General features: G+C 42.8%; 1 protein-coding gene across 2 annotated transcripts in view; it reads left to right on the top strand.

Moving 5' to 3' along the window:
- The first annotated feature begins 361 nt into the window (after positions 1 to 361).
- Positions 362 to 24534, top strand: part of PLD1 (phospholipase D1) — a 69437-nt gene continuing 45264 nt past the window's right edge. For both annotated transcript variants that reach the window (XM_065410357.1, XM_065410356.1), the window contains exons 1-9: positions 362 to 515; positions 1871 to 1998; positions 2334 to 2479; positions 3417 to 3525; positions 4004 to 4069; positions 12694 to 12752; positions 14088 to 14180; positions 22485 to 22637; positions 23266 to 23415. In XM_065410357.1, the coding sequence (XP_065266429.1) occupies positions 362 to 515; positions 1871 to 1998; positions 2334 to 2479; positions 3417 to 3525; positions 4004 to 4069; positions 12694 to 12752; positions 14088 to 14180; positions 22485 to 22637; positions 23266 to 23415 (1058 nt within the window). The remainder of the gene's footprint in view (positions 516 to 1870; positions 1999 to 2333; positions 2480 to 3416; positions 3526 to 4003; positions 4070 to 12693; positions 12753 to 14087; positions 14181 to 22484; positions 22638 to 23265; positions 23416 to 24534) is intronic.

Here is a 24534-nt window from a genome sequence, read left to right as displayed (position 1 = left end):
AATCAAAGGGAAGTTTTCCATTCCAGCTGGAAGCTGCATTCACTTTTCTGCTGAGCCCTCCCTACTCTGTTGAAATTGTCCTCCTCTGTGTCCACAGGGGCCAGGCGTGCTGTAGTGTGCCTGTAGAGGGCATTCCAGAGGCTGTGATAGATTGGAGGAATCCAAGGTTACAGGTCCATTTGAACTATGCTGCCACAGAGACGGTGGGGAAGCCAGGGGTCTCCACACACTAGGCCCTTAACCACAGATAGATTCCCCTGCATCCACCTGAACCTATCATGTATGATGCTGCAGAAACAATAACAATGCTGATCCCTTCTCTTGAACAGCCCCCTGTGTTGTTGGTGAGCGAGCATTTAAGATGTCACTGAGCAGTGAAAGAAGAGTAAATACCTCGACGCTGAAGAAAATTGCGGCAGATATGAGCAATTTAATAGAGAACCTGGACAGCAGGGAGCTCCACTTTGAGGGGGAAGAGGTGGATGCTGACGTGTTAAATGATCCGAAAACAACTGGTGAGTTAGTGTCCATCTGTTTTCACCATATGTCCCACTAGGATTTAGCAATGCAGTGCAGCTGAGGCGAAGATGAAGCTTTCAGTTTGATGGTGTTAGGGAGTGTGGGTGGGGAGAGTGAGAGAGTGGGCCAGGATTTTGAAGCTCTGATAGGGCCTCGTGAAACTGTGCTTGGTTCTTTAGGGCTGTGAAACCTTTAAAGTGATGGCGCCATCTTGCAAAGTACTTTGTGACGCCTACAAAAAACGTAGTGATGCCCTCAACCTAAACTGGGAGTTGAGGGTGTTCAGCATCATGAAGGATCAAACCTGGATTTGAGGATTCAAAGTACCTCGTAGGAGTTGCTCAGCAGGAATGAGCCATAAGGAGCACATCCAAAGCCCATTGAAATCAGTGGAAAGACTCCTACTGGTTCCTGTAGGCTCTGGATCAGGCCTTAATTAAGCTTTAAGATTTAATTTGGATTTCCTTTCTTTTGTTGTGTTTCATTTCATTTTGGCACAGCAGCTGCACATCACTGCACCTGTCTGTCTGTCATCTATGCATTTCTAGCTATCTAATAAAGGCAGGCTGGCTTTTTTGTTTGATTGTTTTTTAAACAGGATTAATGTTTTTTTTCTAATCTACTCGAGATTTCTGACACTTAGCTGTTTCAGAACTCTTTAAAAGAATACTTACAAGCTACTCTGAAATTGTCAAAACGCTGCTTCTTGTCTTGCCTACAATTTCCATTAGTACCTGGGTGACCTGTTGCAAATTGCCGAAGTTTATGAATGAGTAAGTCTGCAAACATACACAAATAACCCCCACCAAAAAACCTTGCTACACAAAACACCCTTTTGTTCACTTATTTGACAAGTGTAATTTAATTTTAATTATTCCTGATAACACCTCATAATACATCAGTAAACATCCTGTAATATATTTTGTAACATGGATGAAGACTTAGTGATAGAAGACCTCATCACAGCACTTTGCTATTAAATCTTTGCTGAAGAGATGGGTGAGGCTGCTCATTTCGTGCATGAATTATGGAATGTGTTGCTTACCTACGTGCAAACTGCTGAGGTTTTACTGTATTTCTCCAGGTAACCATTGACCTTATTTTATGACAAGAAAGTGCTATATCTGGCATTTGAACTCTTCAAGTCAGATGACTTAATGTGAAGGCTTCTATGAGCTGAGGTGCAATAGGTTTTAATAAGGCATGATATGCATTGGGGAAAAATAAGACTACAGAACTTCAAGATTTTATATACTCATTATTAACCTGTTACATTATCCCTTAGCTATTACAGTCTTATTCATAGTTTAAAATAGTGTTAAGCTAATTACTATTTTATGATCATTTGCAGTGGGCATCCCATTCTCTGCAATTTATAACACTCAAGGGTTCAAAGAGCCTCATATACAGACATATCTAACCGGATGTCCGATTAAAGTCCGACTTCTGGAAGTAGAACGCTTTACCTCAACAAAAAAGGTCAGAACGTGAATGTTATTGGAACATTGTTTTAAATCTCAATCCCATTTTTAATTTCATGCTCCTATTACCATGTTAACACATCACTTACAAGTTAACTTTCTGTAAATCAGCTAGTGGGTTTTAGAAAATATGAATACGTCTGTCTGGGAATAACTCTATCAAGGACAATATGAATAATCTTTGCCTGTTCTGTTTAGAGTCTAATAAAAATTGTAACTAAAAGTCATAAGGAATGGCTATACCTTTAAATAAAAAATGATAAACTCTAGAGGATTTAATGCTAGAAGATTACCCATTGAGTACTGAAACACTGGTGCTATTCTTTCCTGTAGGTACCAAGTCCAAATGTTTACACTGTTGAGTTCACACATGGGGACTTTACATGGCAAGTGAAAAGGAAATTCAAGAACTTTCAAGAATTCCACAGGGAACTGCTGAGATACAAAGCCTTCATACGAATTCCTATCCCTACAAGGAGGTAACTATTTTATGCAGTCTTACAAATATGGTTCAAGGCCCAAATTGCATTAGAAAGAAGCAAAAAGCCTGATTCTCTCTTACCCTTGTAGTACACAGGTGTAACTCCATTGACTTCCAAGATTCACTCCTGATTTACCCTGGTATAAATGAGAGGAGAATCAGGCTCAAAATCAACGTATTAGTAAGCAGCAGTAATCTGATTGATCCAATGATCTCTCTCTTGCAGGATGTAAAAAGCATGTGGGACATGTTGTGCAGTCAGTTTTTAAGCAGAATTTCCCATCGAAATCATTGGGTCATTGTGCTTAAAAATGTATAGCACAATATGGCCTCTTACCTTTAAGGGCTTATATCTGTGAGTGCTGAGCTCTCTCAATTTTCCTTCCCAGTGATTCTAATGAGGTGTTCAGCAGCTGGTAGGACTGGGCCCAAGGACTGGGACAGAGCTCCAAACATAAAGAGAGTTGTGGAAAGAGGCCTGAGTGGTGGAGTGTTACAAAAGGATAGTTTGGAGATTGGCATGGGAAGACAATAGGAAGCTAGGGGGCAGTCGAGGAAACAAGAGTAAGGATTTTGGTGGGGTAGAGATATGAAAGGCTAAGGGATTAGTGAAACATAATGGTCCAATAACATGGTCCAAATTCTCTTCTGATTAAATAGGCAAAACTCATTTGAAGTCAGTGGATCCGTGGCCATTTGCATCAAAGGAGAATTTGGCCCAATATGCTCTGCTTTTTGCATTGTATTTTAGTTTGAATTGATTTGTACACAGTGATTTGTTAGACAATTTTACGTCTCCCCTTATCTTTCCTCGCTACGTGTCCCTCATTTTATAATAAAGTTTTAAATAGAACATCAGGACTCTTGTGCCAGAGGAAAAGACGCTCACGTTCTACTGATGAGACAAATAATCTGGGATTTTTTTTTTCTTCCAGTCACACAGTTAGAAGACAAACTGTCAAAAGGGGAGAAGCGAGGCAGATGCCAAGTCTGCCACGCACGTCTGAGAACATGGTCCGAGAAGAACATTTTTCTAGTAGAAGAGTAAATGTCCTTTCTTCTTCTAAATACTTTGTTCAGAGATGTGGGTGTGCTGGTAGAAGACAGGCTGTTGACGTGTTGTGCTGTCCATCTTATTCTTGGGATTTTTCTGACTTTCACTATTTGGGGACCAGCTTGTTTGCAGAGCTGTGTTCTGACCAAGTTCACATGCCTTCTGTTTTGTTAGTAAATTCTTCTGCTTGGTGAACTGAAACTCTGCCAAGTTTAGAGCCAAATTGTCCCTGCTCAGAAAGTGGAAGAGACTGCCTCAAGGAGCACTCTGCCAAGATCTGAGTTATTTCCCCTTTGCTGGGATATTGTGGCGCAGTGGAGAGTGTGCTACATGCGTGTGTATATGTATATTTTTTTTCATTCAATCGGTGGCTTCTTTTTATTCTCTTCATGACTTCCTGTAGCTATATAATTAGATTTTTATAGTAATCCCTACATCCTATCTAAAGTTTTCATGCTTGCATTGTAGAAACAACTGGAAGACTACTTGACAAAGATCTTAAAAATGCCCATGTACAGGAACTACCATGGAACGGTAAGTAGTGTGTACAATGGCTTAAGCCACAAATGAATGTTCTTTTCACATATAAGTATTTAACTGAGAGAAATAAATGCTGTAGTTTACTCTGAGGTATATTAAAAGCATTTTGCAGCCATTTTTATTAGGGCAAATATCTTCTCCAACGTCCAATTGTAAATCTGATTATTACCAAATAAAATGCTATACTATCAAGTTATTGGGGTGTCACAGCTACAACACATTGTGGCAACCTGCTTGTTAAAGGCAGTCTTGTGCAGACAGCTCATTACACATGTAATATGACCGGCTTCTGATTGGTTCTGGGTAGCATTTAAGATGTTTGGTTGGTGATTCAAATACCTAAATGATTGGGGTCTCTGCTATGTGGCAGATGTTAACTTCACTTTGGGAATCTTGGGAATTTAACCTCATAGGGCCAAACTGTGCTTTGGCTTATATCCCTTACAACCCCATTGACTTCAGCAAGTTTGTGTTGGTGTTAATAAGAAGAGAATTTGACACCCTGGCTTCCCCAAGTAATTCATTCCCCCCACAGGAACGTGGTAATCTATATGTCCCCTCATTCCTATGAAACCTCATTGAAGTCAGATGGTTCACGTTATATCCAAAATTTGGCCCATATTGTGCAAGAATGTATCTCTTGAAAGCCATGTTATGTACTTGGAGTTTCACCTCATTGACTGTCCAAATTTTTCACCTGCTAGTTGGAGGAGACTTTAGAGGCCATAACTGTATGTGGATTTATTACTTCTCTTCTGTATCATCAGCAAAAAATGGTTTGTTGCAGAACTTACTGAATAAGCAAAGGGAGTTTATCCTTCTGAGCAAGACAAAACAATTGAGTACACTTGGTTTTAAAATGAGACAGAAACATAGACTCAACTTTACATCTTTAAGGGGGTATATCTGCTCACTATATGTACTGTTAAAGCAGCAAAGAGTCCTGTGGCACCTTATAGACTAACAGACGTATAGGAGCATGAGCTTTCGTGGGTGAATACCCACTTCTTCGGATGCATCCGAAGAAGTGGGTATTCACCCACGAAAGCTCATGCTCCTATACGTCTGTTAGTCTATAAGGTGCCACAGGACTCTTTGCTGCTTTTACAGATCCAGACTAACACAGCTACCCCTTTGATATATGTACTGTTGTTTCAATGTTGCCTATGCCAAATGTATCAGTGTGAAATCTGCACCACAAATGAACTGGCTGCCATTTAAAGAAGCTCTGCTGTTGTGGACAGTGGCATATGTTGAGGCGGGAGATTTAATTCAGAGTATATGGCATTGGATCCATTTTCCCACTGTCCTGTATGCAGGCATTGCCTTGTCAGATCTCTCTGATATTGTCCACTAATCTAACAACGCAGCTCGTACATCTTGGTCCTGCTAGTGAAGGCAGGGGACTGAACTCAATGACCTTTCAAGGTCCCTTCCAGTTCTATGAGATAGGTATATCTCCATATATTATAACGCCAGAGACAGGGCATTAGGGGAAAAAAATACTAAACATGCATCATCTGCACCCTGGGCTCTCTGCAGGTAAAGCCCATGGACCATGAGCAGCTGTGTTTCTCTCTCCTGTCTTCCTCCAGTGCAGCTCCTGTGACGGTTCAGTCACAGAGATCCCCTTGGGACTGTCACCTGATGTGCTGAAATTACCTCTGAGCCCGTTTTTCCCTGCCAGCTTGGGACTCCAGAACCCTGCTTTATTGAGCCAGACACGCTAGCCTGCTGCAATACAGACCCAGGGTCTGGCGCCCCCCCCCCCCCAAGCTGCAGACTTTAACTAAAAATAGCTCAGCAGGTTACCTGTCTCCAGCACCCAGACCCCCAGCTCCCAATGGGAGCCAAACCCCAAATAAGTCCGTTTTACTCTGTATAAAGCTTATACAGGGTAAATTCATAAATTGTTCACCCTCTATATCGCTGATAGAGAGATATGCACAGCTGTTTGCTCCCCCAGGTATTAATCACTTACTCTGGGTTTATTAATAAACAAAAGTCATTTTATTAACTATAAAAAGTAGGATTTAAGTGGTTTCAAGTAATAACAGCCAGAACAAAGTAAGTCACAAAGCAAAATAAAACAAAACACGCAAGTCTAAGCCTGACACATTAAGAAACTGATTACAGGTAATATCTCACCCTCAAAGATGTTCCAATAAGCTTCTTTCACAGACTAGACTCCTTCCTAGTCTGGGCCCAATCCTTTTCCCTGGTACAGTCTTTGTTAGATCCAGCAGACATCTCAGGTGGTAAGCAGGGGTTTTCTCATGACTGGCAGCCTCTTTTGTCCTGCTCCACCCCCTTTTATAGCTTTGACACAAGGTGGGAATCTTTTGTCTGTGCTTGTCCCCACCCCACCTCATCAATGGAAAAGTACAAGGATTAAGATGGATTCCAATATCATGTGACATGGTCAAATGTCACTGTACGACCCCTAGTCTCCATTCTTCCTGGGTTGGCCCACAGGTACACAGGAAGGCTTGCAGGTAAATAAACCATTTACAACCAATTGTCTTAGTCAATGGGAGCCATCAAGATTCTAAACCACCATTAATGGCCCACACTTTGCATAATTACAATAGGACCTCAGAGCTATACTTCATATTTCTAGCTTCAGATACAAGAATGATACATGCATACAAATAGGAGGAATATATTCAGTAGTTTATAACCTTTGTTATGATACCTTACAAGAGACCTTTTGCATAAAGCATATTCCAGTTACATTATATTCACACTCATAAGCATATTTCCATAAAACATATGGAGTGCAACGTCACAGCTCCATTTTGTCCCTGACCAGCAGAGACAGATATTGTTCTGTACGTACATTCTTAGAGTATTGGTTGGCTTTCAGTGGATTTGACTTCTGTCAAGCACTCAGTGAGAACTTGCCTTGTGATGTTGGCTGCACTGCTCAGTGCAACAGGTGATGCAGTTAATGGGGAAAGAGAGATGCTGGGAACAAAACATTTATTAATTTATTTAAGATTATCATTCTCAGACCAGAGACAAAGCTGCAGATTTCTGATGTTCACCTTGGACTGGCGTCTGTCCTTACAATAGTACGGGTGTGTTGCTGTTCTTGTGTTGAAAAAGTCTGTCGCTTGAAAACGGAGGGATGTGCTGCTTGTTTTGCTGTATGTGCAAATTTTAGCTCCTGTGTGTTAGGCTCTGCAAGTCCTCAGGCTGAGGTCCAGATAGATCTTTGGCTTGTAGATGTCTCCAGCTGAATTCTTTGCAAGTTCAGGCATGGGGCTAACTTGAGTGATTCATAAAGGCCAGATGACCCATGTGATTTATTGCCCCCTGAATCTTGTGAGGATCCTCTTCTTGTTAATCCAGTCCCCCTAGAGGTGTTTTAACAACTGATCTGAACAATTCCATTCAATTCATTCCGGATATGCTTTTATTGTGTATTTGTGGCTTGTGTGTTTCGTTCATTTGTATATAATTGGCTCAGCTTGGATGACATGGGCAAACCTAACCTGTAGCTCTTTTCACCCTTGTTGAGGAGCTCAGGGCTATGAAGCACTGTGGGATGTAAAGAGACTTACGTAATGTGTTGAATATACAACTCGTGTCTAACTGTTTTGCCTGCAAACTAGAAAATAGTATGCACCTAAACATTGTTTAGTGATGTAACAAGGGCTGCGCTCTTTGACTATGTAACCCGGAATGGGAAAGTTCATAACTGTCTCCTCAAATTTTTCTTAATGGAATATTTGTGTGTCTGCTCTTGTGGCAGGGTATTCGACATGGAGCTGGCAGCTAGTTGAGGGTATAGTTAACGTTGCCTGTTATGATAATCAGATACATCATGATAATCAGATACAGGTACACCTCTACCCCGATATAACGCGACCTGATATAACACAAATTCGGATATAACACGGTAAAGCAGCGCTCCGGAGGGGGCGGGGCTGCGCACTCTGGTGGATCAAAGCAAGTTCGATATAATGCGGTTTCACCTATAACGCGGTAAGATTTTTTGGCTCCCGAGGACAGCGTTATATCGGGGTAGAGGTGTAATTGGGGAAGTTGGGCAAGGGTGGCTCAAATACCTTGTAAAGCCATTTCTATGGGCTTGATTTGAAGTTAAATGGAAAGACTCCATTGAGTTTAATTGCCTTTGGATCAAGACATATATGAGCTTGATAGTTAAAAGATTCCAAAATAACCCTAGTTTAAACCAATAATTGTCCATGCAGCCTTTTGCACTGGCTTTACAAAATCAGTTTAAAATTACACTTCAAATTAATCCAGTGCAACAAGATAAGCCTTGAATGAGTTTCACAGCTATACAATTAAAGAACACTTCACACACCCAACTATGGTTGCTATTTAAGGCTCTTATCCTGCAATTAGATCTGCTAGGGCAGACCCCAGCAGCCATACAGAGCCCCACACTGCCAGATCTGATTACAGGACTGTAGCAAACAAGAATAATGTTTACATGTGTATTTAGTATAAAGCAATTTTTCTGTGTATGATAAAATTGGAACACTGTCCTAGAACAATGTTATTCTGAGCACTGGTTATGTAGTGTATTATTATGTTGCCAGAGCTACTAGTGAACTATTTGTTTTATCATTTTTAAAAAAAAACTAGAGCTGCAATGAAAAACAGACTTTGGAGCTGCTGAATCCTACTTAAAAAGGCAAATTCATCTGAACAATCTTTCTCAAAATCTTGCATAAATATATCATAAGTGCTTGGTTCAGCAGGGGGGGAAAAAGATGGTTAAAATGTCTTGTGTCTCCACGTTGCAGCTGTTATTTCATTTTTCATAGCTCATTTGCTCTTCAGCTGATCTGCTATGTCTGTTTTTTTCCCCCACCTCTTGTTACAATATCATTGAAACTTCAGCCCCCATCTCATAGTTAAAATATTTTGCTACAGATCGCTGTGAAACCTGAGTGGGATGTCCGGTCACCACAACAACAGCTGGGTAGTGTAAGAATTCAAATGTAAAGGAGATGAAAGGGTACTGCTATCCTACTATCCTCTATTTCAATTTTCTTTGTGAATTATGAGATCCTCAGATTAAAGGCACTGTACCAGTAAAAGTATTTAACAAAATAATAATATTGATAATGATATCACATAATCATATTTTTCCATTCCATTAAATAACTTTTCCTGTAATCTACAGGATTTTTCCATATTGAAACCCCAGGCCTGCAAACGCTTACCTGCTTAGTTTTACGTATTTGAATAATCTAATGGAAGTCCAGTGTGACTACTCACATGCATAAAAAGAAACACAGGAGCTAGGATTGGGGCCGAAAGGCCAAGCTTTGCCTTCTGATGCTCTCACAGGACATAGGATTTCATTGGATGTTGTGCACATACAGACCTACTCAAGGGCTGAGTTTGTCCTGAAGGATCTCATATGGCATTTGTATTTGGCTACCATCAGGAGCAGACCAGTCAGAGAGGAATGTGGTTCTGTGTTTGTGTTACTATGGACACCATTTTAAGGACTGATTGGGTGGAGGGGACTGGCAGCTATAATGTTGAACAATATTTGCCTTTGATCTGGCAGTTCCAGGCAATAAAGTTAAGCAAATAAACGTTTCCATCTGAGTGGTAATTTCTCCTACATACCTGTTTTTCTTTTCCTTCTTTGAGCACAGTTAGTCTCTCACTTTCTCATTACTAAATGTTCCCCAAATAACAACCTAGTTACTTTTCAGAGCAAATGGCCAAGATTTTCATAAGTGGCTAGTGATTTTATGTGCTTTGGTATTTGGGTGCCCAATCTGAGAGGCCTGAAGGGGCCTGATTATCAGAGGTTGGATCCTCTGCACCTTTCAAGAAGCTGAAAATTTGTCCCCAGAGCTGAGACTGCCTGAGGTCCAACTTAAGCACCATGTAAAGGGCTTTAAATGGTACATAGGCCTTGCACAGGCTGTGCCGAATTTCACCCACAGAAAAGAATGGACTATTCATAGATGGCAGAACCTGTTTCTTCTTCCTTACCCAGGACAGATAGTGAGAATTTGTGAATTCAAAACCATGAAATAATTAGTTCTCTTTGCTTCATAAAAATGACAAAATCATAGGAAAATCAGGAAATCAAGTATACAGATACTGACTTAGGGTTACCATATTTCAACAATCAAAAAAGAGGACACGGGGTGCCGCCCTAGCCCCGCCCTGCCATCGCAGATGTGGTAATTTCCATTTCCATACACTGATTTCCATCCGCCCTCCGACCTTCATGCCCATGTTCCATATTATCATCTGTATTAAAAACTGAGGCAAAGTATGCATTTCATTTTTGGGCCATACTTAGGTTATCTTTAATCTCCTTCCCATCTACTTTACATAGCGGGCTTAACCTCATCCTTCCTTATTCCCTTTCTATTTATATAACTAATAAACCTCTTTTTTTAAAATTCAGCTTGGCCTTTAGCAATTCTCACTTTATTCCTACATTTTCTAACCTCCAAGGTGTAGCTTTCTTTACTGATCAATCCCCTTTTCCATTCTCTGTAGGCTCTCTTCTTATTCCTAATAGCCTTTTTGAGGTGGTTATTCATCCAGCTGCGTCTGGGGTCTTTCCCTATGAGTGTGTTTTTCCCCCTTGCTTGGGTGCAAATTTCAGATAGTTTTCGTATCATTGATTTGAAGAAATTCCAAGACTCTTCCACATTTAAGTCCTTGAACTCTTCACTCCAGTTGACCTCTTTAACTCATTCCCTTAATTCCCAAAGTTTGCCCTTTTGAAATTAAAAAAAAAACATACTCGATGACCTGGTTTTGATTATCCTTCCATTTAATTTAAACTGAATCAACTTGTGATCACCTGATCCAAGGTTATTTCCTACAACTAGCTCTTCTATGATGTCACTACTTACCAAAACCAAGTCTAAAATTGCATATCACTTGTTGGTTCAGTGACCAGATGGCAGCTACGGGCCTGAGAGGACAGCAGAGCTGCCTGGCTGGGAGGGGAGGTTATGCTGTGCCCTAAAAAAAGCTGTAGCAAAATACTCTCCCCTCCTCTGCACCAGGGCAGGAATGGAACTGTGTCTCTGAGTTGCAATTTCTTTCTGGGACTCTTCCTGGAATGACACGGTTACACCCTGGCCTACAGGCTCATTCTAGCCCTAAGGGCCCAAATCTGTCTTTCTGTCATGTTGTGTCAGACTTCCTACAGTTTGTGAGTAGTCCCACTGAGATCAGTGCAACTACTTCATAGTTATTATTCCACATGAGAAATGGTGGCAGAATTGGAGCCTAGGACTGTTGTGATCTGCGTCATGTCAAACCATTCGCTTCTGTTGATTTAATTTGTGGTTTGGAAATCGCCGTTTTCTGCCGTATGGCACAGAGCAAAGCTAAAGTGTGGCTCTGAAGCTTGGGATGAGCTTTTCAGGCCAAGGGGACCGTGAAACCCTTATGTAGTGTTGGCCCCATGGGGATTTTCACCATGATACGGCTGTGCTCCTTTGCCAGTTCTGCATCTCCACTCCCTCTGGATCTAAGAGGTGAGCATAGCTATTGCAAAAGGGGAGTGATGTTATCAGTGGTATTTTTCTGAATACATTCTGACCTTGGATGCATGTGGCTCCCGTTTATTTCTCATTGAGGTCAATTGCAGCTGTGTATGTGGATCTGAGATTTGAATTTAGCCCATTCAGCTCTGGATGGCAGCATATTTCATTAGAAAGTTAAGTTCTTCTTTCTGCCTCCTTGCTGCCAGATCAAATGAGAGAACCACCTCCTGCTTCCTCCCCGTGAGTGTTTATGCACTTTGGCTAATTAACCCGATACAGACAAAGGAGAGTGGCTGAAATCTGTTTAGCTCTGTATCACGTGGGTCAGATTCTGCTCTCACTTTCAACCCAGTGGTGAGAGACGCTCTCTAACTGGATCTGAGATGATTAAGCAGCAGCATATATGCCAGGAATGGCTTACTCTGCCAAGAAAGCCTGGTTGGTTGGAAGAGGTCTAGTTCTAGATTTTAATGCAGTTATGGAGCTCATTGTCGTTAGTTTGCTAATGACAAGAGGACTACACTTCTGCTTATCTGTATATTCTCCTGTGATCTCTCTGGATAACTTCAAGGTTTTTTGAATTGCGGTCAGTTGATGAACCCAAACATTTTACATGAGATTACAACAGACTTCTAGTTTATATTAGCAATTTTTGTCTGTCCATTTAATCACTGGCCTTTTGGTGGAGCCAACTGGCATGAGGCAGACACACATCTAGTGGAAACTGAACTGAGTCTATGAACTCAGTTCACATAGGTCACCAGACACTTATCAAGCAATGGTAAATTTTGTCATTACTGATGTGAACTGAATTTGAATCAGTGATCTACAGGTGACGGTTCCAATGGGTTTTTACCAAGCCTCTAAATAACCACATATAATGCCCCATAAAATCTGATTTTGGTTGTTTTGGTCTGATCCAAGGCCTGATCCAAAACACATACATTTCTGTTGACTTCAGTGGGTTTTGGATTGAGCCCTAAAAAAGACGTTCCCACCTTTTCCTGCTGATGAATTATTTTTGCTGTCAGTGTTATTTTTCCAAGCAAACTGATTTGGGGAGTCCAAAATATAAACAATGGGGAACTTTTTATTTTCCAGATGGAATTCATTGGTGTAAGTCAGCTGTCATTTATCCATGATCTAGGACCAAAGGGCATGTAAGTTGAATTTTATTTCTTTGTGTGCAGGGCCGGCTCCAGGCACCAGCTTAAGAAGCAGGTGGTTGGGGCGGCCAAGGGAGAGGGGCGGCACCTGCGGCAATTCGGGGGCGGCAGGTCCCTCCCTCCCGAAGGACCTGCCGCTGAACTGCCGCCACGGATTGCAGCTTTTTTTTTTTTTCCCAATTGCCGCCGCCGATCGCGATCGCGGATTTTTTTTTTTTTTTTTGCTTGGGGCGGCAGAAATGCTGGAGCCGGCCCTGTTTGTGTGAGTCACATTTCATCAAGAGCATCATTTTATAAAGAGAGACTGTCCAAATTGGTAGCTTTCCTGCCAAGCTAGCAATTAATTTGGGAACATCTTATCTTCCATTATTATTCACAAGAGGACATTACAACTGTGGAAATAATAATAAATGTAAAAGGCAGAACACATCTCATTGCCAGACTCACAGGGCCAAATTCATCCTGTCATTGACTGGAGTTGCATCAAATAATAATATGGCCCAATGCAGACAACCAGAGCAATGTACAGTCCCTGTCATAGCATGCTTACATCACTGGTTAGTTTATTTCTTGTATGATGGTGACATGAAAAGAGTGCACTGAAATCAAGAAAGGTCAATTTTTTTCTTTAAACTTCCCAACATTTCCGAAGTTTCCTTGAGCCGGGGGTTGACACTTAATTCCTTTCTTTTGAACACTATTAAATAGAAACTGTGTTGTTTCGGTTACCACCAAAAGTGTCTGTTGCTTTTGTAAACGGCATCGCAGGCAGTAGTGAAACTTTCTTCAGGTTATTTGGATGGGACATGGGTGTTTGAAATGCAGTGATTCCAGGCATCCAGTGTTATAAACAGGGAAGGACTTGACAGTGGGCAAGAAGGACGGAACCTTCTCTGTGTTAGGCCCTCTCGCAGATTTAAGAGCTCTTCACCATGTTGACATTCTCAGACTAAGGGCACGTCTTCACTGGCAACGATAAAGCTTTAACGTGGCTTGTGTAGTCATGGCACAGCTCCCAGCGCTCTAAAAAAACCACCACCACGAGGGGTGTAGCTACCAGCCCTGAGCGCTGGTGCACTCACTGTCTATACTGGCACGTTATAGCGCTGAAACTTGCAGAGAGGTGAGCCACTTCTGCTCCATTCTGCCCATGCCACCCTAATGAGGTGAAAGGGGTCAGACAGATGTCACAGTGCTGTGTTTGACCTCGCCTATGTACCTCCAGGTCAGATTCCTCCAGTCCAAATAGCTTCATCTAGGCATAATTAATAAGCTGTGTATGCATGTATCAAATTTGCCATTTATTTGTCATCTTTACATTTGTTTCAGAGAAGGTATGATCATGAAACGATCTGGGGGCCACAGAATACCTGGTCTGAACTGCTGTGGGCAAGGAAGGGTCTGCTATCGATGGTCCAAAAGGTACTGTAGAAGGGGGAGTTGTCTCTTTGGTGACTTTTTACCTATTAGAAAGACAAGTTGTGTGACCTCATGTCTTTTATTGCAGAGGTTCTCAACCTTTTCCTTTTTGAGGCCCCCACAACATGGCCCACCTGTACCACAATAATTGATTTTCTGCATATTAAAGCCAGGACCTATGTTAGGGGATAGCAAGCAGGGCAGTTGCCTGGGGCCCCATGCCACAGGGGCTTCCGCGAAGCTACATTGCTTAGGCTTTGGCTTCAGCCCTGGATGGCGTGGCTCAGGGCCCTGGGCTTTCAGCCCCAGGTGCAGGGCCGTCCTTAGGCATATGCAGCATACAAGGCTGCGTAGGGCACCCGAAAATTTGGGGCACCTCTGGGGCTTAGTGTCCACCCTCCCTCCTCTTCCTATCCCTGTTCTGACCCTTCCTGCAGGCTCCCACCACTAGCTGCTGCAGCCTTTTGAGTCTTCCTCCGGAGAGGATCTAGTAACTTAAAAGTGAAAAAGCTTTCCAGCCTGCCAGACCTATTAGCACAACATTGAACCTGTGAAAGAGCCATTCAAGTAGTAATGAAGCCATTTAGCAGCCATTTGCCAACCCCCAGGAATATACTGTCAGTTTCCGAATTTACTGACAAAAACAGTTGTGCATTACTGTAATATTTACTCAGAACATGTTAGTCTACAGGATCTTAGTTTAAAATTTGCTTTAAAAACATTTCATTAGTGTGTTGCTGAAGATGATAAAATCACATCTCTAAAAAATCCTTGCATAGATTTTTAGATGCACAATCTGAGTATTCATCTTTAGCATTAAATGCTTGGATCTTTAGACATATCGTTTTTTAAATAAATCCTTCAAAGGACCACCCTTATCTAAAATTCACATTTTAATTTTAATTACTGTAGTACAAAAAATTTGCTTCCAAAGCCTTTCTGTCCTTTCTGTCCATCCCTTTCTCCCTTCACCTCCCCCCCCCGCCCCCGTTGAAGAGAGCCCTTAAAGGGACAACACCCCTTTCCTGCCAGATAACTGAACAAATGAGTTTCCCTTTCTTTACTTCTGACTATTTGATGAACTAGTTTTAAGAGAACCCTCTAGCAATATCAGTACTTTAGTAAGATATAAAATCCTTTGTTATGCCCAAAATATTTGGAAACATTTTTTAAAGTTGGTGAAATTTCATAAACATGTCTATTGTTATGGCGATCACACAAAGCAAATTAGTGTTCCCTTTTTCTAAAAGCAATGTACGTTGTTATGAACACACTAAACCTCTGTGACTGATTAATTTAAAATAATTTCTTTGTTTCAGTGAGTTAAATATGTAGTAATCTGGAATGATTGCTTTATGAAGGCTTAAGAGTACATTTAAAATATAAAATCAGCTTAGAAATACCGATTAAGAAAATGTAAAACAGAGAAGAGCTGCATCATGTATTCCATAATATTTAATGTTGTATTCAGCAGGACAGCTGACTTGCCCTTACTACAAAGTTTTTGCAAATAAATCTCTGAAAAACTTCAGGGTATATCAAAAAACCTGTGACCGACATTTTTTATTCCCAAGGTTAGTGCTTTTAATTAGGTACCTTCTGCTTGTCCAGTCTTCATCTTCTGGCATGCAGTGGAAAACATGCTCCATTTTCTTTAGAAAGAAATTACAGAAGAGTGTTTTTTTCAAATGGCATTTGCTTCATTTGGGTTCAGGGAGTGGGTGATCAGGGAGGGGCAGGGAAGAGAGGAGGGAGACAGTAGGGAGAGGGCAGGGCCTGGGCAGAGTAGAGGTGGGGCCTGGGGCAGAGCAGGGGTGGAGTATAGGCAGGACCCCAGGTGGGCTGGGGAGTTAGCCATCCCAAGCGGCAGCTTCACCCACTGCCCATGACAGCAGGTAAGAGGGGGTCGGCTCCCGCACACCCAGCACACGCTGCAGTCTCCTTAGGCAGGGGCCGTATTCACAGAGCCGAATGCGCCAGCAGTGCGCATCCTGCGTGAGGGAGATGGTATGGGGATCTCTGTGGGGAACTGTGACTCTCTGCCGCCGTGAGGTGGGCCGGGCGGCTTGGTATCCTTTGATGCCTCATGCCGCCCCCCCCCCCCCTGCCATCGGGCAGAGGGGCACCAGTTTAATAATACTGCATAAGGCCCCATAAATCCTAAGGACAGCCCTGCCCATGCAGGGGGGCTTTGGCTTTCTATCCTGGGCCCCAGTGAATCTAATGCTAGCCCTGCTTGGCGGCCCCCGTGAAACCTGCCAGAAATGGCAATCCTGTCAGCCCCTGCTCTCTCCCGTGCTGGACTGTCGAGGTGATGTGTTGTTGCTGCACGTGGAAGTTTTGGTTCAGTTTACCATACCTTTCTGATTAAAAAACCCAAAACAAATTAATTGGAACATTGTCCAGGCTGCACTCACCAGTGGATTAAATCAGACCTGAACCACAACAGTAAAGAATCCTCTCTGATGCAATTAACCCCAAGGAGAAATATGTCACCTCTTTTGTGTTTCCCCCACACGTTTTGAAAGGAGTCCTACAGAGGCCTGAGCTGTGTTGTTTTGAAGAGAATTACTGGATGGCAGGTTTTTGATCCAGTTTAATTGATTTAAGAAATAAAGACAAAGGGCCAGATTGTGCCCCTCTGCTTTGTGGATACATAAGGCAGAGTGGGGGGAGGAGGCACAAGAAGCCACTTCACACTTGCCCCACTTCACACAGTAACCTGGTCTAATTGTAGTCCCTGTGCTTGCTCAGGTGCTGGAGCTGACTGCTCCTCCCTGCCTACTCCCACAGACCACTCCAAAGGAGGCAGAGAGGGGTGCCCTCCCTCCCCCAGCCAGCAGAGATGGCAGGGCACAGAGAAAGATGCCTACTGTACCAGCCTAACAGATAAGTCAGGGGGCAGCCTCTATTGCTCCCCATGCACTGGAGAGATCCCTCCCATGGGGTGGTTGACTGGAGGGCTGTTCTGCACTTTTCCCGGCTCAGGGCTGTGCCTGTGAGGCAGAACTCTGCCCAATGTAAGTAATGGCTCTGGTCGCTGGCTGCCATCAGCAAAGGCAACAATTTTATTAATTATTTAGGGACAGTTGCAGTGGAGGAGGTCTAGGTTGGATATTAGGAAACAGTATTTCACTAGGAGGTTGGTGAAGCACTGGAATGGGTTACCTAGGGAGGTGGTGGAATCTCCATCCTTAGAGGTTTTTAAGGCCCGGCTTAACAAAGCCCTGGCTGGGATGATTTAGTTGGGGTTGGTTCTACTTTGAGCAGGGGGTTGGACTAGATGACCTCCTGAGGTCTCTTCCAACCGTAATCTTTTATGATGCTATGAGCACATTTTTCACTCATTGGCCCTCCCTTGTCACATGTGTTAAAAGCCCCCTGCCCCCTGGCGTAATGGTAGTCCCTGTACTCCCTCAAGTGCTGTGGCTGACTGCTCCTGCCTGTCCTCCCTGCTCCAGAAGTACAAACCACTGCAAAGGAGCACAGAGACCTCCAGCACAGCAAATATAGGAGGAGAAGCAAGTTTTCCAGCTGAGCAGTGGAGCAAGGAGTGGGGCAAGGGTTTATTTTATGCATTGGTACCCCAGATATATTATGAGTAGCTGAAAAGACCCACAGTTCACTAAACAAAATGGTATGAAACTGAGTTTAAAATACTCTTCCATCAGCCTAATCTGTTCTTAAAAATATATATATATTCTTAACATATGTGAACTTTCCATACAAATATTAACAAATCTTACAGATTTCCCTCTTGTTATCCTTATCTGAGTATTTACTTTGTTCAAATTCCAAAAGCGGTGCCTACACATTAGAAAATCTACTCGACCTGATATAAGGCTGCCTGTCATTTTTCTTGTTGAAAGAATTTCTCGGACTTTATTTCATCGTCCTACTAATGTTGAGGCATCTACCCTTTTCCAAAATTGAGTTACGGCACATATGGTTGCTAGAAGTAACTGTGATATCAGTGAGTCTTTCCCTGATTCAATAATCTCCTTTGGACTGTAACCTAATAGAGCCACTGTAAGTTTAGTGAGTAGGCTAACATTAGTAATAGTAACAATAGTAAAAATTCTGTTTACTATTTTCCCACAAAATACGATTATTTTAAGGCATTCCCACCATAAATATAGGAAGGTCCTTCTTACTCCACATCCTCTTCAACAGTTATGACTCCCTTTTTATATATTTCCTTAGCTTAAATAGAGTGAAGTGACATTGACAAAGTATTTTGTAATAATTTTCCTGAAAGGTTACACAGATAGATGAGGTTTTGGTCTTCTTCCAAATATGTTGTTCATTCCTCCAAAGTTCTATCTGGTTTTTAGTATTCTTTGCCATTTTTCCATAAATGCAGTTTGATCCATCAGAGACAATGCATTATACCATGCAGAGATCAGGCCCTTTGAAGCCATGCATAATGTTTACCTCTGTAATGAGTACATTTTCTACTCCGTGGTACAGAAATAGTTTAAGTACACTCTTTGGGGTGGGAATTATCTCTTTTAATTATATGCATATATACTGCCTAGCATGAGGAAGCCCTGATCAAGGCCTCTAGTAACCATAGAGACTACCATAACATATGTATATAAATAAACTAACAATAATATTACAAAGAGAGTATATTTGTAGATCTGGACCATCCTGAAGAAATTTGATTTTTTATATAGTTTTCCATATTTATCAAAACACCCAAGCCTAGGGTATATTTTGTTAGAAGAGAATAATTAATGAATTAATTAATTTGTGGTTGAGCTCTGAAACGTGTCTGTGAAAATGGCATTGTGTGGTTCTATGTTTTTTTAATAATTTCCAGATCAAATCTGCACATTTATGTTGTTTGTTTTATTTCCCTAACTGCCAGCCTTACAAATTCAACCAGAATCTGAAAATTAAGCTGATTTCTTTCCTCCTTGCTCATTATCACCTGTAATAAAGGTTCTGTGCTGTAATTGTATAGGGCCACCTCTACAACTCCGTTGTCCTCAATGGGCTTGCACTTATTGGAACTTAGTACACAGTTCTTTGATGATCTGATGCACAGGAAGGTATAGAATCCAGTTCACCTCCTCTTGTCTACGTTGGCTCTGCGATGAACACTTATTTCTGTCATTAAACTACACTGATATACACATGTGGAGCAGACTTGCTAAGTAAGAAGGTTCTGGTTTTATAATCACCTTTCAGAGTCATTGCTCTTTGGATTCATAAAAACTAAACTCAAAATCTGAATTACTCAATTTGGGTTTTCTTTTTTTGGCAAACATTTCATGGCCAATCCATAGTCCCCATTCTTAAATCAGTCTCTCCAGTGCCTCTCCTTAAGTACTAAAATTGTCCTGAGACAGATTTTCCATGCTTGATACTCCTTGCCACTGGTGGATGCACTAATTTGTTTAGCGCCAAGTAGTTAAAAGTGCTGCGTCAAGGTTTTGTGATTCCCAGCTCTTTCCTCTGTCACTGACAAACACCAGACTGTCCTTAATCACATCACAAAGCCCCTATTCAGTTCAGTATGAAAACATGATGCAAAGATCCTTTTCTGAATGTAGTGCGACCCTGTTACAATGAAATCATTGTTTTCACCAAACGGCTTCACCACAAGTGGCAGTTCTCTATAACCCGAGTTACTCTTTTTGCATATTATGGGCATTGGGATGTTCGTTCATTCTACTTCACTGTTCGGGTCGTTTGAGGTATGCAAAAGCATTATAAGTCGGGTCTGTTGTAATGTCATGTGGCTGAGGAGTTCTGGAAGTTCAGCTGTAATTTTCAACTTGGTTGTGAGGCCAGCGCCTCATTACAAGCAAATTGAACCCACTCTGGCTTGTAAGAAAGACAGTGCTCCTTCTTTTAAAGGCTGCTTTACAAGTCAGCAGAGCCGCCTGTGTTTCTGTTCTGTTTTCATTATCAAAATGTATGCGAGACCCACGGAGTCTGTGAGCGAGGGGACAGGGGTCCCCTGATTTTATGGGGGGCCCCAAATTTGATGTGAGAGTGGGGAGTCTGTTATCTACAACGTTGATTACTATGGCTAGTCTTAGTCTAGGGAAGGGGGAGGAGAAAAGAAAAGCACAGAGCCCCCCAGTAACAACCTCTTTAGAGCCCCCATATTCCTAAAGCTGGCCCTGACTATGCCCTGTTACTATGTGATGAACGTCGTGCTCAGAAAACTAACCTGGGAGCACTGCACAGTTTGAACATGGAGCAATTGAACTGAATTGGGCCCAGCAACATAACAGGATGCCATGAAAGATGCAGTCATGAATATGTCTTTGCAATTGGTTTAAAAATACATTCTCTTTCCTTGTGCATTCATTTGTATGAACAAAGATGTGGACTAAGGCCATGTGAGTGATTCACTTGTGTGTGAAGGAGAGAGGATGTTAGGCACATCATTCATATATACGTATACAGAGAGTAGGGTTACCATATTTAAAAAATAAAAAAAGAGGACACTCCACGGGCCCTGGCCCCGCCCCTTTCCCAACCCCCGGCACCGCCCCAACTCCGCCCCTTCCCCGCCCCAACTCCGCCCATTCCCCACCCCTTCCCCAAAGTCCCCGCCCTAACTCCCCCTCCTCCCTCCCAGCCACGCGAAAAGGGCTGCCGGAGCGCTACCGGCTTCACGGTTTGCCGGGCAGCCTCCAGACCCTGCGCCCCCGGCCGGCGCTTCCCCAGCGCAGCTGGAGCCCGGGAGGGGAAGCGCCCAGCCGGGGGCGCAGGGTCTGGAGGCTGCCCGGCAAACCGTGAAGCCGGTAGCGCTCAGGCTTCGGGCAGCCCCCATGCCTCCGGTCCCTGTGCCCCCGGCCGGGCACTTCCCCTCCCGGGCTCCGGCTGCTGTGCTCCTCCCCTGACTCTTCAGCTCTGTTTAAGAGCCGAGCTGCCCGAGCGCTTCGGCTTCGGGCAGCCCCCTTGCCTCCGGACCCTGCGCCGCCGGAGCAGAGCAGCTGGAGCCCGGGAGGGGAAGTGCCCGGCCGGCGGCTCGGGGTCCAGAGGCAAGGGGACTGCCTGAAGCCGGAGTGCTCAGGCAGCTCGGCTCTTAAACAGAGCCGAAGAGCCAGGGGAGGAGCAGAGCAGCTGGAGCCCGGGAGGGGAAGTGCCCGGCCAGTATTTTTCCCGGACATGTTAGGCTTTTTGGCAATTCCCCCCAGACGGGGGTTTGATTACCAAAAAGCCGGACATGTCCAGGAAAAACCGGACGTATGGTAACCCTAACAGAGAGGGCAAAAATATTGGACACTGACAGGGAAATATTTTTTCCAGAGTGCTCAAGGGCTGTGGTGCTCACACACAACCTGCTAGTCATTTTTCAACTTGTTTTTTTACTGTGATGCCTGTTGCTTGGCAATGAAACCTTTCCAAAATGTCCTCTTTGTACAGTTTCCATTAGCTTTAATAGGATTCAGTGCCTTTATAAATAACACATGAGAAACTCAAACGAGAGTGCGCTGCTCCCACAGTGCCCACAGGTATTGCAGGCTACCAAAAGAGAATCTTTGCTCCACCTCGTCCATTACGCAGCCACTTGGCTGGAAACCCCTGATGGCCAAGAGGTATATTCCTATTAATGTTCCAGACACTAAAGCCTAAATTTCCAAGGACTTATATAGGATGTGATCATACAGAACCTGGTTCCCACTGTAATGGTATACCTGAATTTGGTTCTGCACATCACTATTCAAGTGCATAAAATGGACTTGTATCTATCACAGATACTTATATAGCCCCCAGTTCTGTAGTGTCTAAGCACCTCACAATTTGTAATGTATTTATTCCAGTGCTGTTATCCCTGTCTTACAGATGGGGAAACTGAGGCACAGAGTGGCTAAGTTACTTGCCCAAGGTCACACAGGGACTCTGTGGCAAAGCAGAAAATGGAACTCAGTGTGCCCAAGTCCCCATGTAGCACCCTAACCACTGCACCATCCTTCCTCTCACTTAACTGCTGATTTGAGCATCCAGATGTAGGATTTTGTATACCATCCATTGCTGTAATCACCTCTCCAGAGGCTGATTCTCCTTTCCCTTTCATCAGTTTTACACTGGTGTAACTCCACTAACTTCAGTGGAGTCACTCCTGTTTTACTCCACTCTGAGAGCACAGTCAGACACCAGCTCTGTAAACCATATTACAAAGAAACTGCCCCTAATAGGTCACAAACCCTTCCTTGCCTGCTTTGGATCCTGATGATGAATGGCTTGGAGTTCTCTCATGGGGACTACTGTTCACTTTATATTAGTGGGTGTCTCTCGTTTTTGAAGTGAATTTGAGATAAATGTTATCTCCCCTTATAGGTGGTTAGTAGTGAAAGACTCTTTCCTAATGTATATGAAGATGGATAGCGGAGCCATTTCCTTTGTCCTGCTGGTAGATAAAGAATTCAGCATTAAGATTGGCAAGAAAGAGACTGAAACAGAATATGGGTTACGGATTGACAATCTCTCCAGGTGAGAAATGTACATTTTATTTAGACCACTTTCCCCCCCAGTTTTTCACTTAAAAATTGGCTTCCTTTAATTTAAAGGGGGCCATTCCCTTATATGCAGGATGTGTTAGCAACTTGCACCTGCTACAGTGAGTCAACACTGTTCAACGAGCATCTCCCTTCAGGGTTCCAACCCCATCTAACAGGGAGGAATGCCAGACGAATCCAGCCACCCTATTATTGTGAGAGAAGAATCCAGATCAATGGGACAGTTCCTCAGTGGGTGTAAATGGTCATTTAAAATTTTTTAGCATCCATGATGTCATATTCTGCTCCCAGTTACACTGGTGCTATCCCATTTAAATCAATGGGGTTGCACCAATGTAAGCAACATTTGGTCCATGGCGTGCAAAACGTGCAGGCAATATCTATCTATTGTTTTTATAGGTTGTCAGTAACTGTGGTCTCTAGGTGCTGAAATATTTTTTATTTAAAAAAACCTCAGCTAAGTAGCTAGCTATTGGTCACTTTTGATTAAAAAAAATGTGATTGATATTCAATTCCCATATCAACATGTTCGATAGTGAGAACTAGGCTAAATAAAAGTGTGCTGCTTACTCGTTGTTTTCCGTTCTTTGGTTATTTTCCAGGTCATTGATTTTGAAGTGTAACAGCTACAGACATGCCCGATGGTGGGGACAGGGAATAGAAGAGTTCATTCAGAAAAATGGCAAAAACTTTCTAACGCATCACAGATTCGGGTCGTATGCAGCTATACAGGAGAATACTTTGGCAAAGTGGTAAGATGGTCCCTGCAGTAGTAAGAATATGCTCTATCTCCCATTGAAATCAATGGCAAAGCTGTCATTCTCTTCAGTGGGAGCAAGGTCATGGCCCTACTGATTTATCATTCACATTTAAAGAACATGGGTGTTTGAATTCGCTGTCTAGACACTATAAATCACTATGGGAGTATCAAAGATGCCTCTTCCTTGTCTGATCTGCAGAAAAATGTTAGGATTAGTAGCATAACCATTTCACTCCTGTTATGACTTTGCTTTGCAGTGATCAGAGCTGTTAGATTTTTTATTTTTGTTGAGATTGGCCACATGAGTGGTTTATTAATTTCAGAATAAAAGTGATATCTTGATGCACATGTAACTCATAGTAAAGCTAATAAACAGTATGCTTATGAATGGAGAACAGAACACTCTCCTTACTTTAGAAGCTGCTACTTTCACTTCTTAGCTTGACTATTGGTTTTGGGTAACATTTTCAAAAGCACCTGGCATGGTCACATCTTCCCCAATCTCAAATGAGAGAAGTAAACACAACATCCAGTAGAAAGTGTTTGCAGGGTCCAACCCTAATGCTGTATTCTCGTGTTGCCCCTCCTGAAAGCTGGGCCCCATTGTGACAGTGGTATCAGTCCACTGCTGAACGGTATCACGTATCTGAGGCCTTGCAGGTGGGGTTCCCAGTGGGCTGAAATCAATGACATGGAGTCTGGGTATATTCTAAATGTAACTTGGTTTATTGATGCACATGCACTAGTTCTGAAATGAGGTGGTCAAACAGCATGCAGAGCAACCCCTCCTTGCACATCTTAGTCCAATTCCACTCTCTGGTTCCCAGAGAACCCTGTCTCAAAGACTCCAATCATAGCCCAAGGCAGAGAGCAACCTCTCCTGCTACTCACACAGCTCCATCTATCCCCTGAAGCTGCCTCTACATCAAAACCTTGTATAACCCAAAACTAACACCACCGCTACATATCTTTCCAAGAGTCAAAACTTGCTCACGCACTAAGAAAAAAAGAATGTGGAAGACTACGTATAACAGGGCCACCTGGTCATGCCTGTTGCCATAACAATATTTGATTGTACTGGTTTAATTAAGATATTAACAATGATGTGAAA

This window comes from Emys orbicularis, chromosome 9 (assembly GCF_028017835.1).
Source record: "Emys orbicularis isolate rEmyOrb1 chromosome 9, rEmyOrb1.hap1, whole genome shotgun sequence".
Lineage (NCBI taxonomy): Eukaryota > Metazoa > Chordata > Testudines > Emydidae > Emys > Emys orbicularis.
This window is presented reverse-complemented; position numbering and strand designations above follow the sequence as displayed.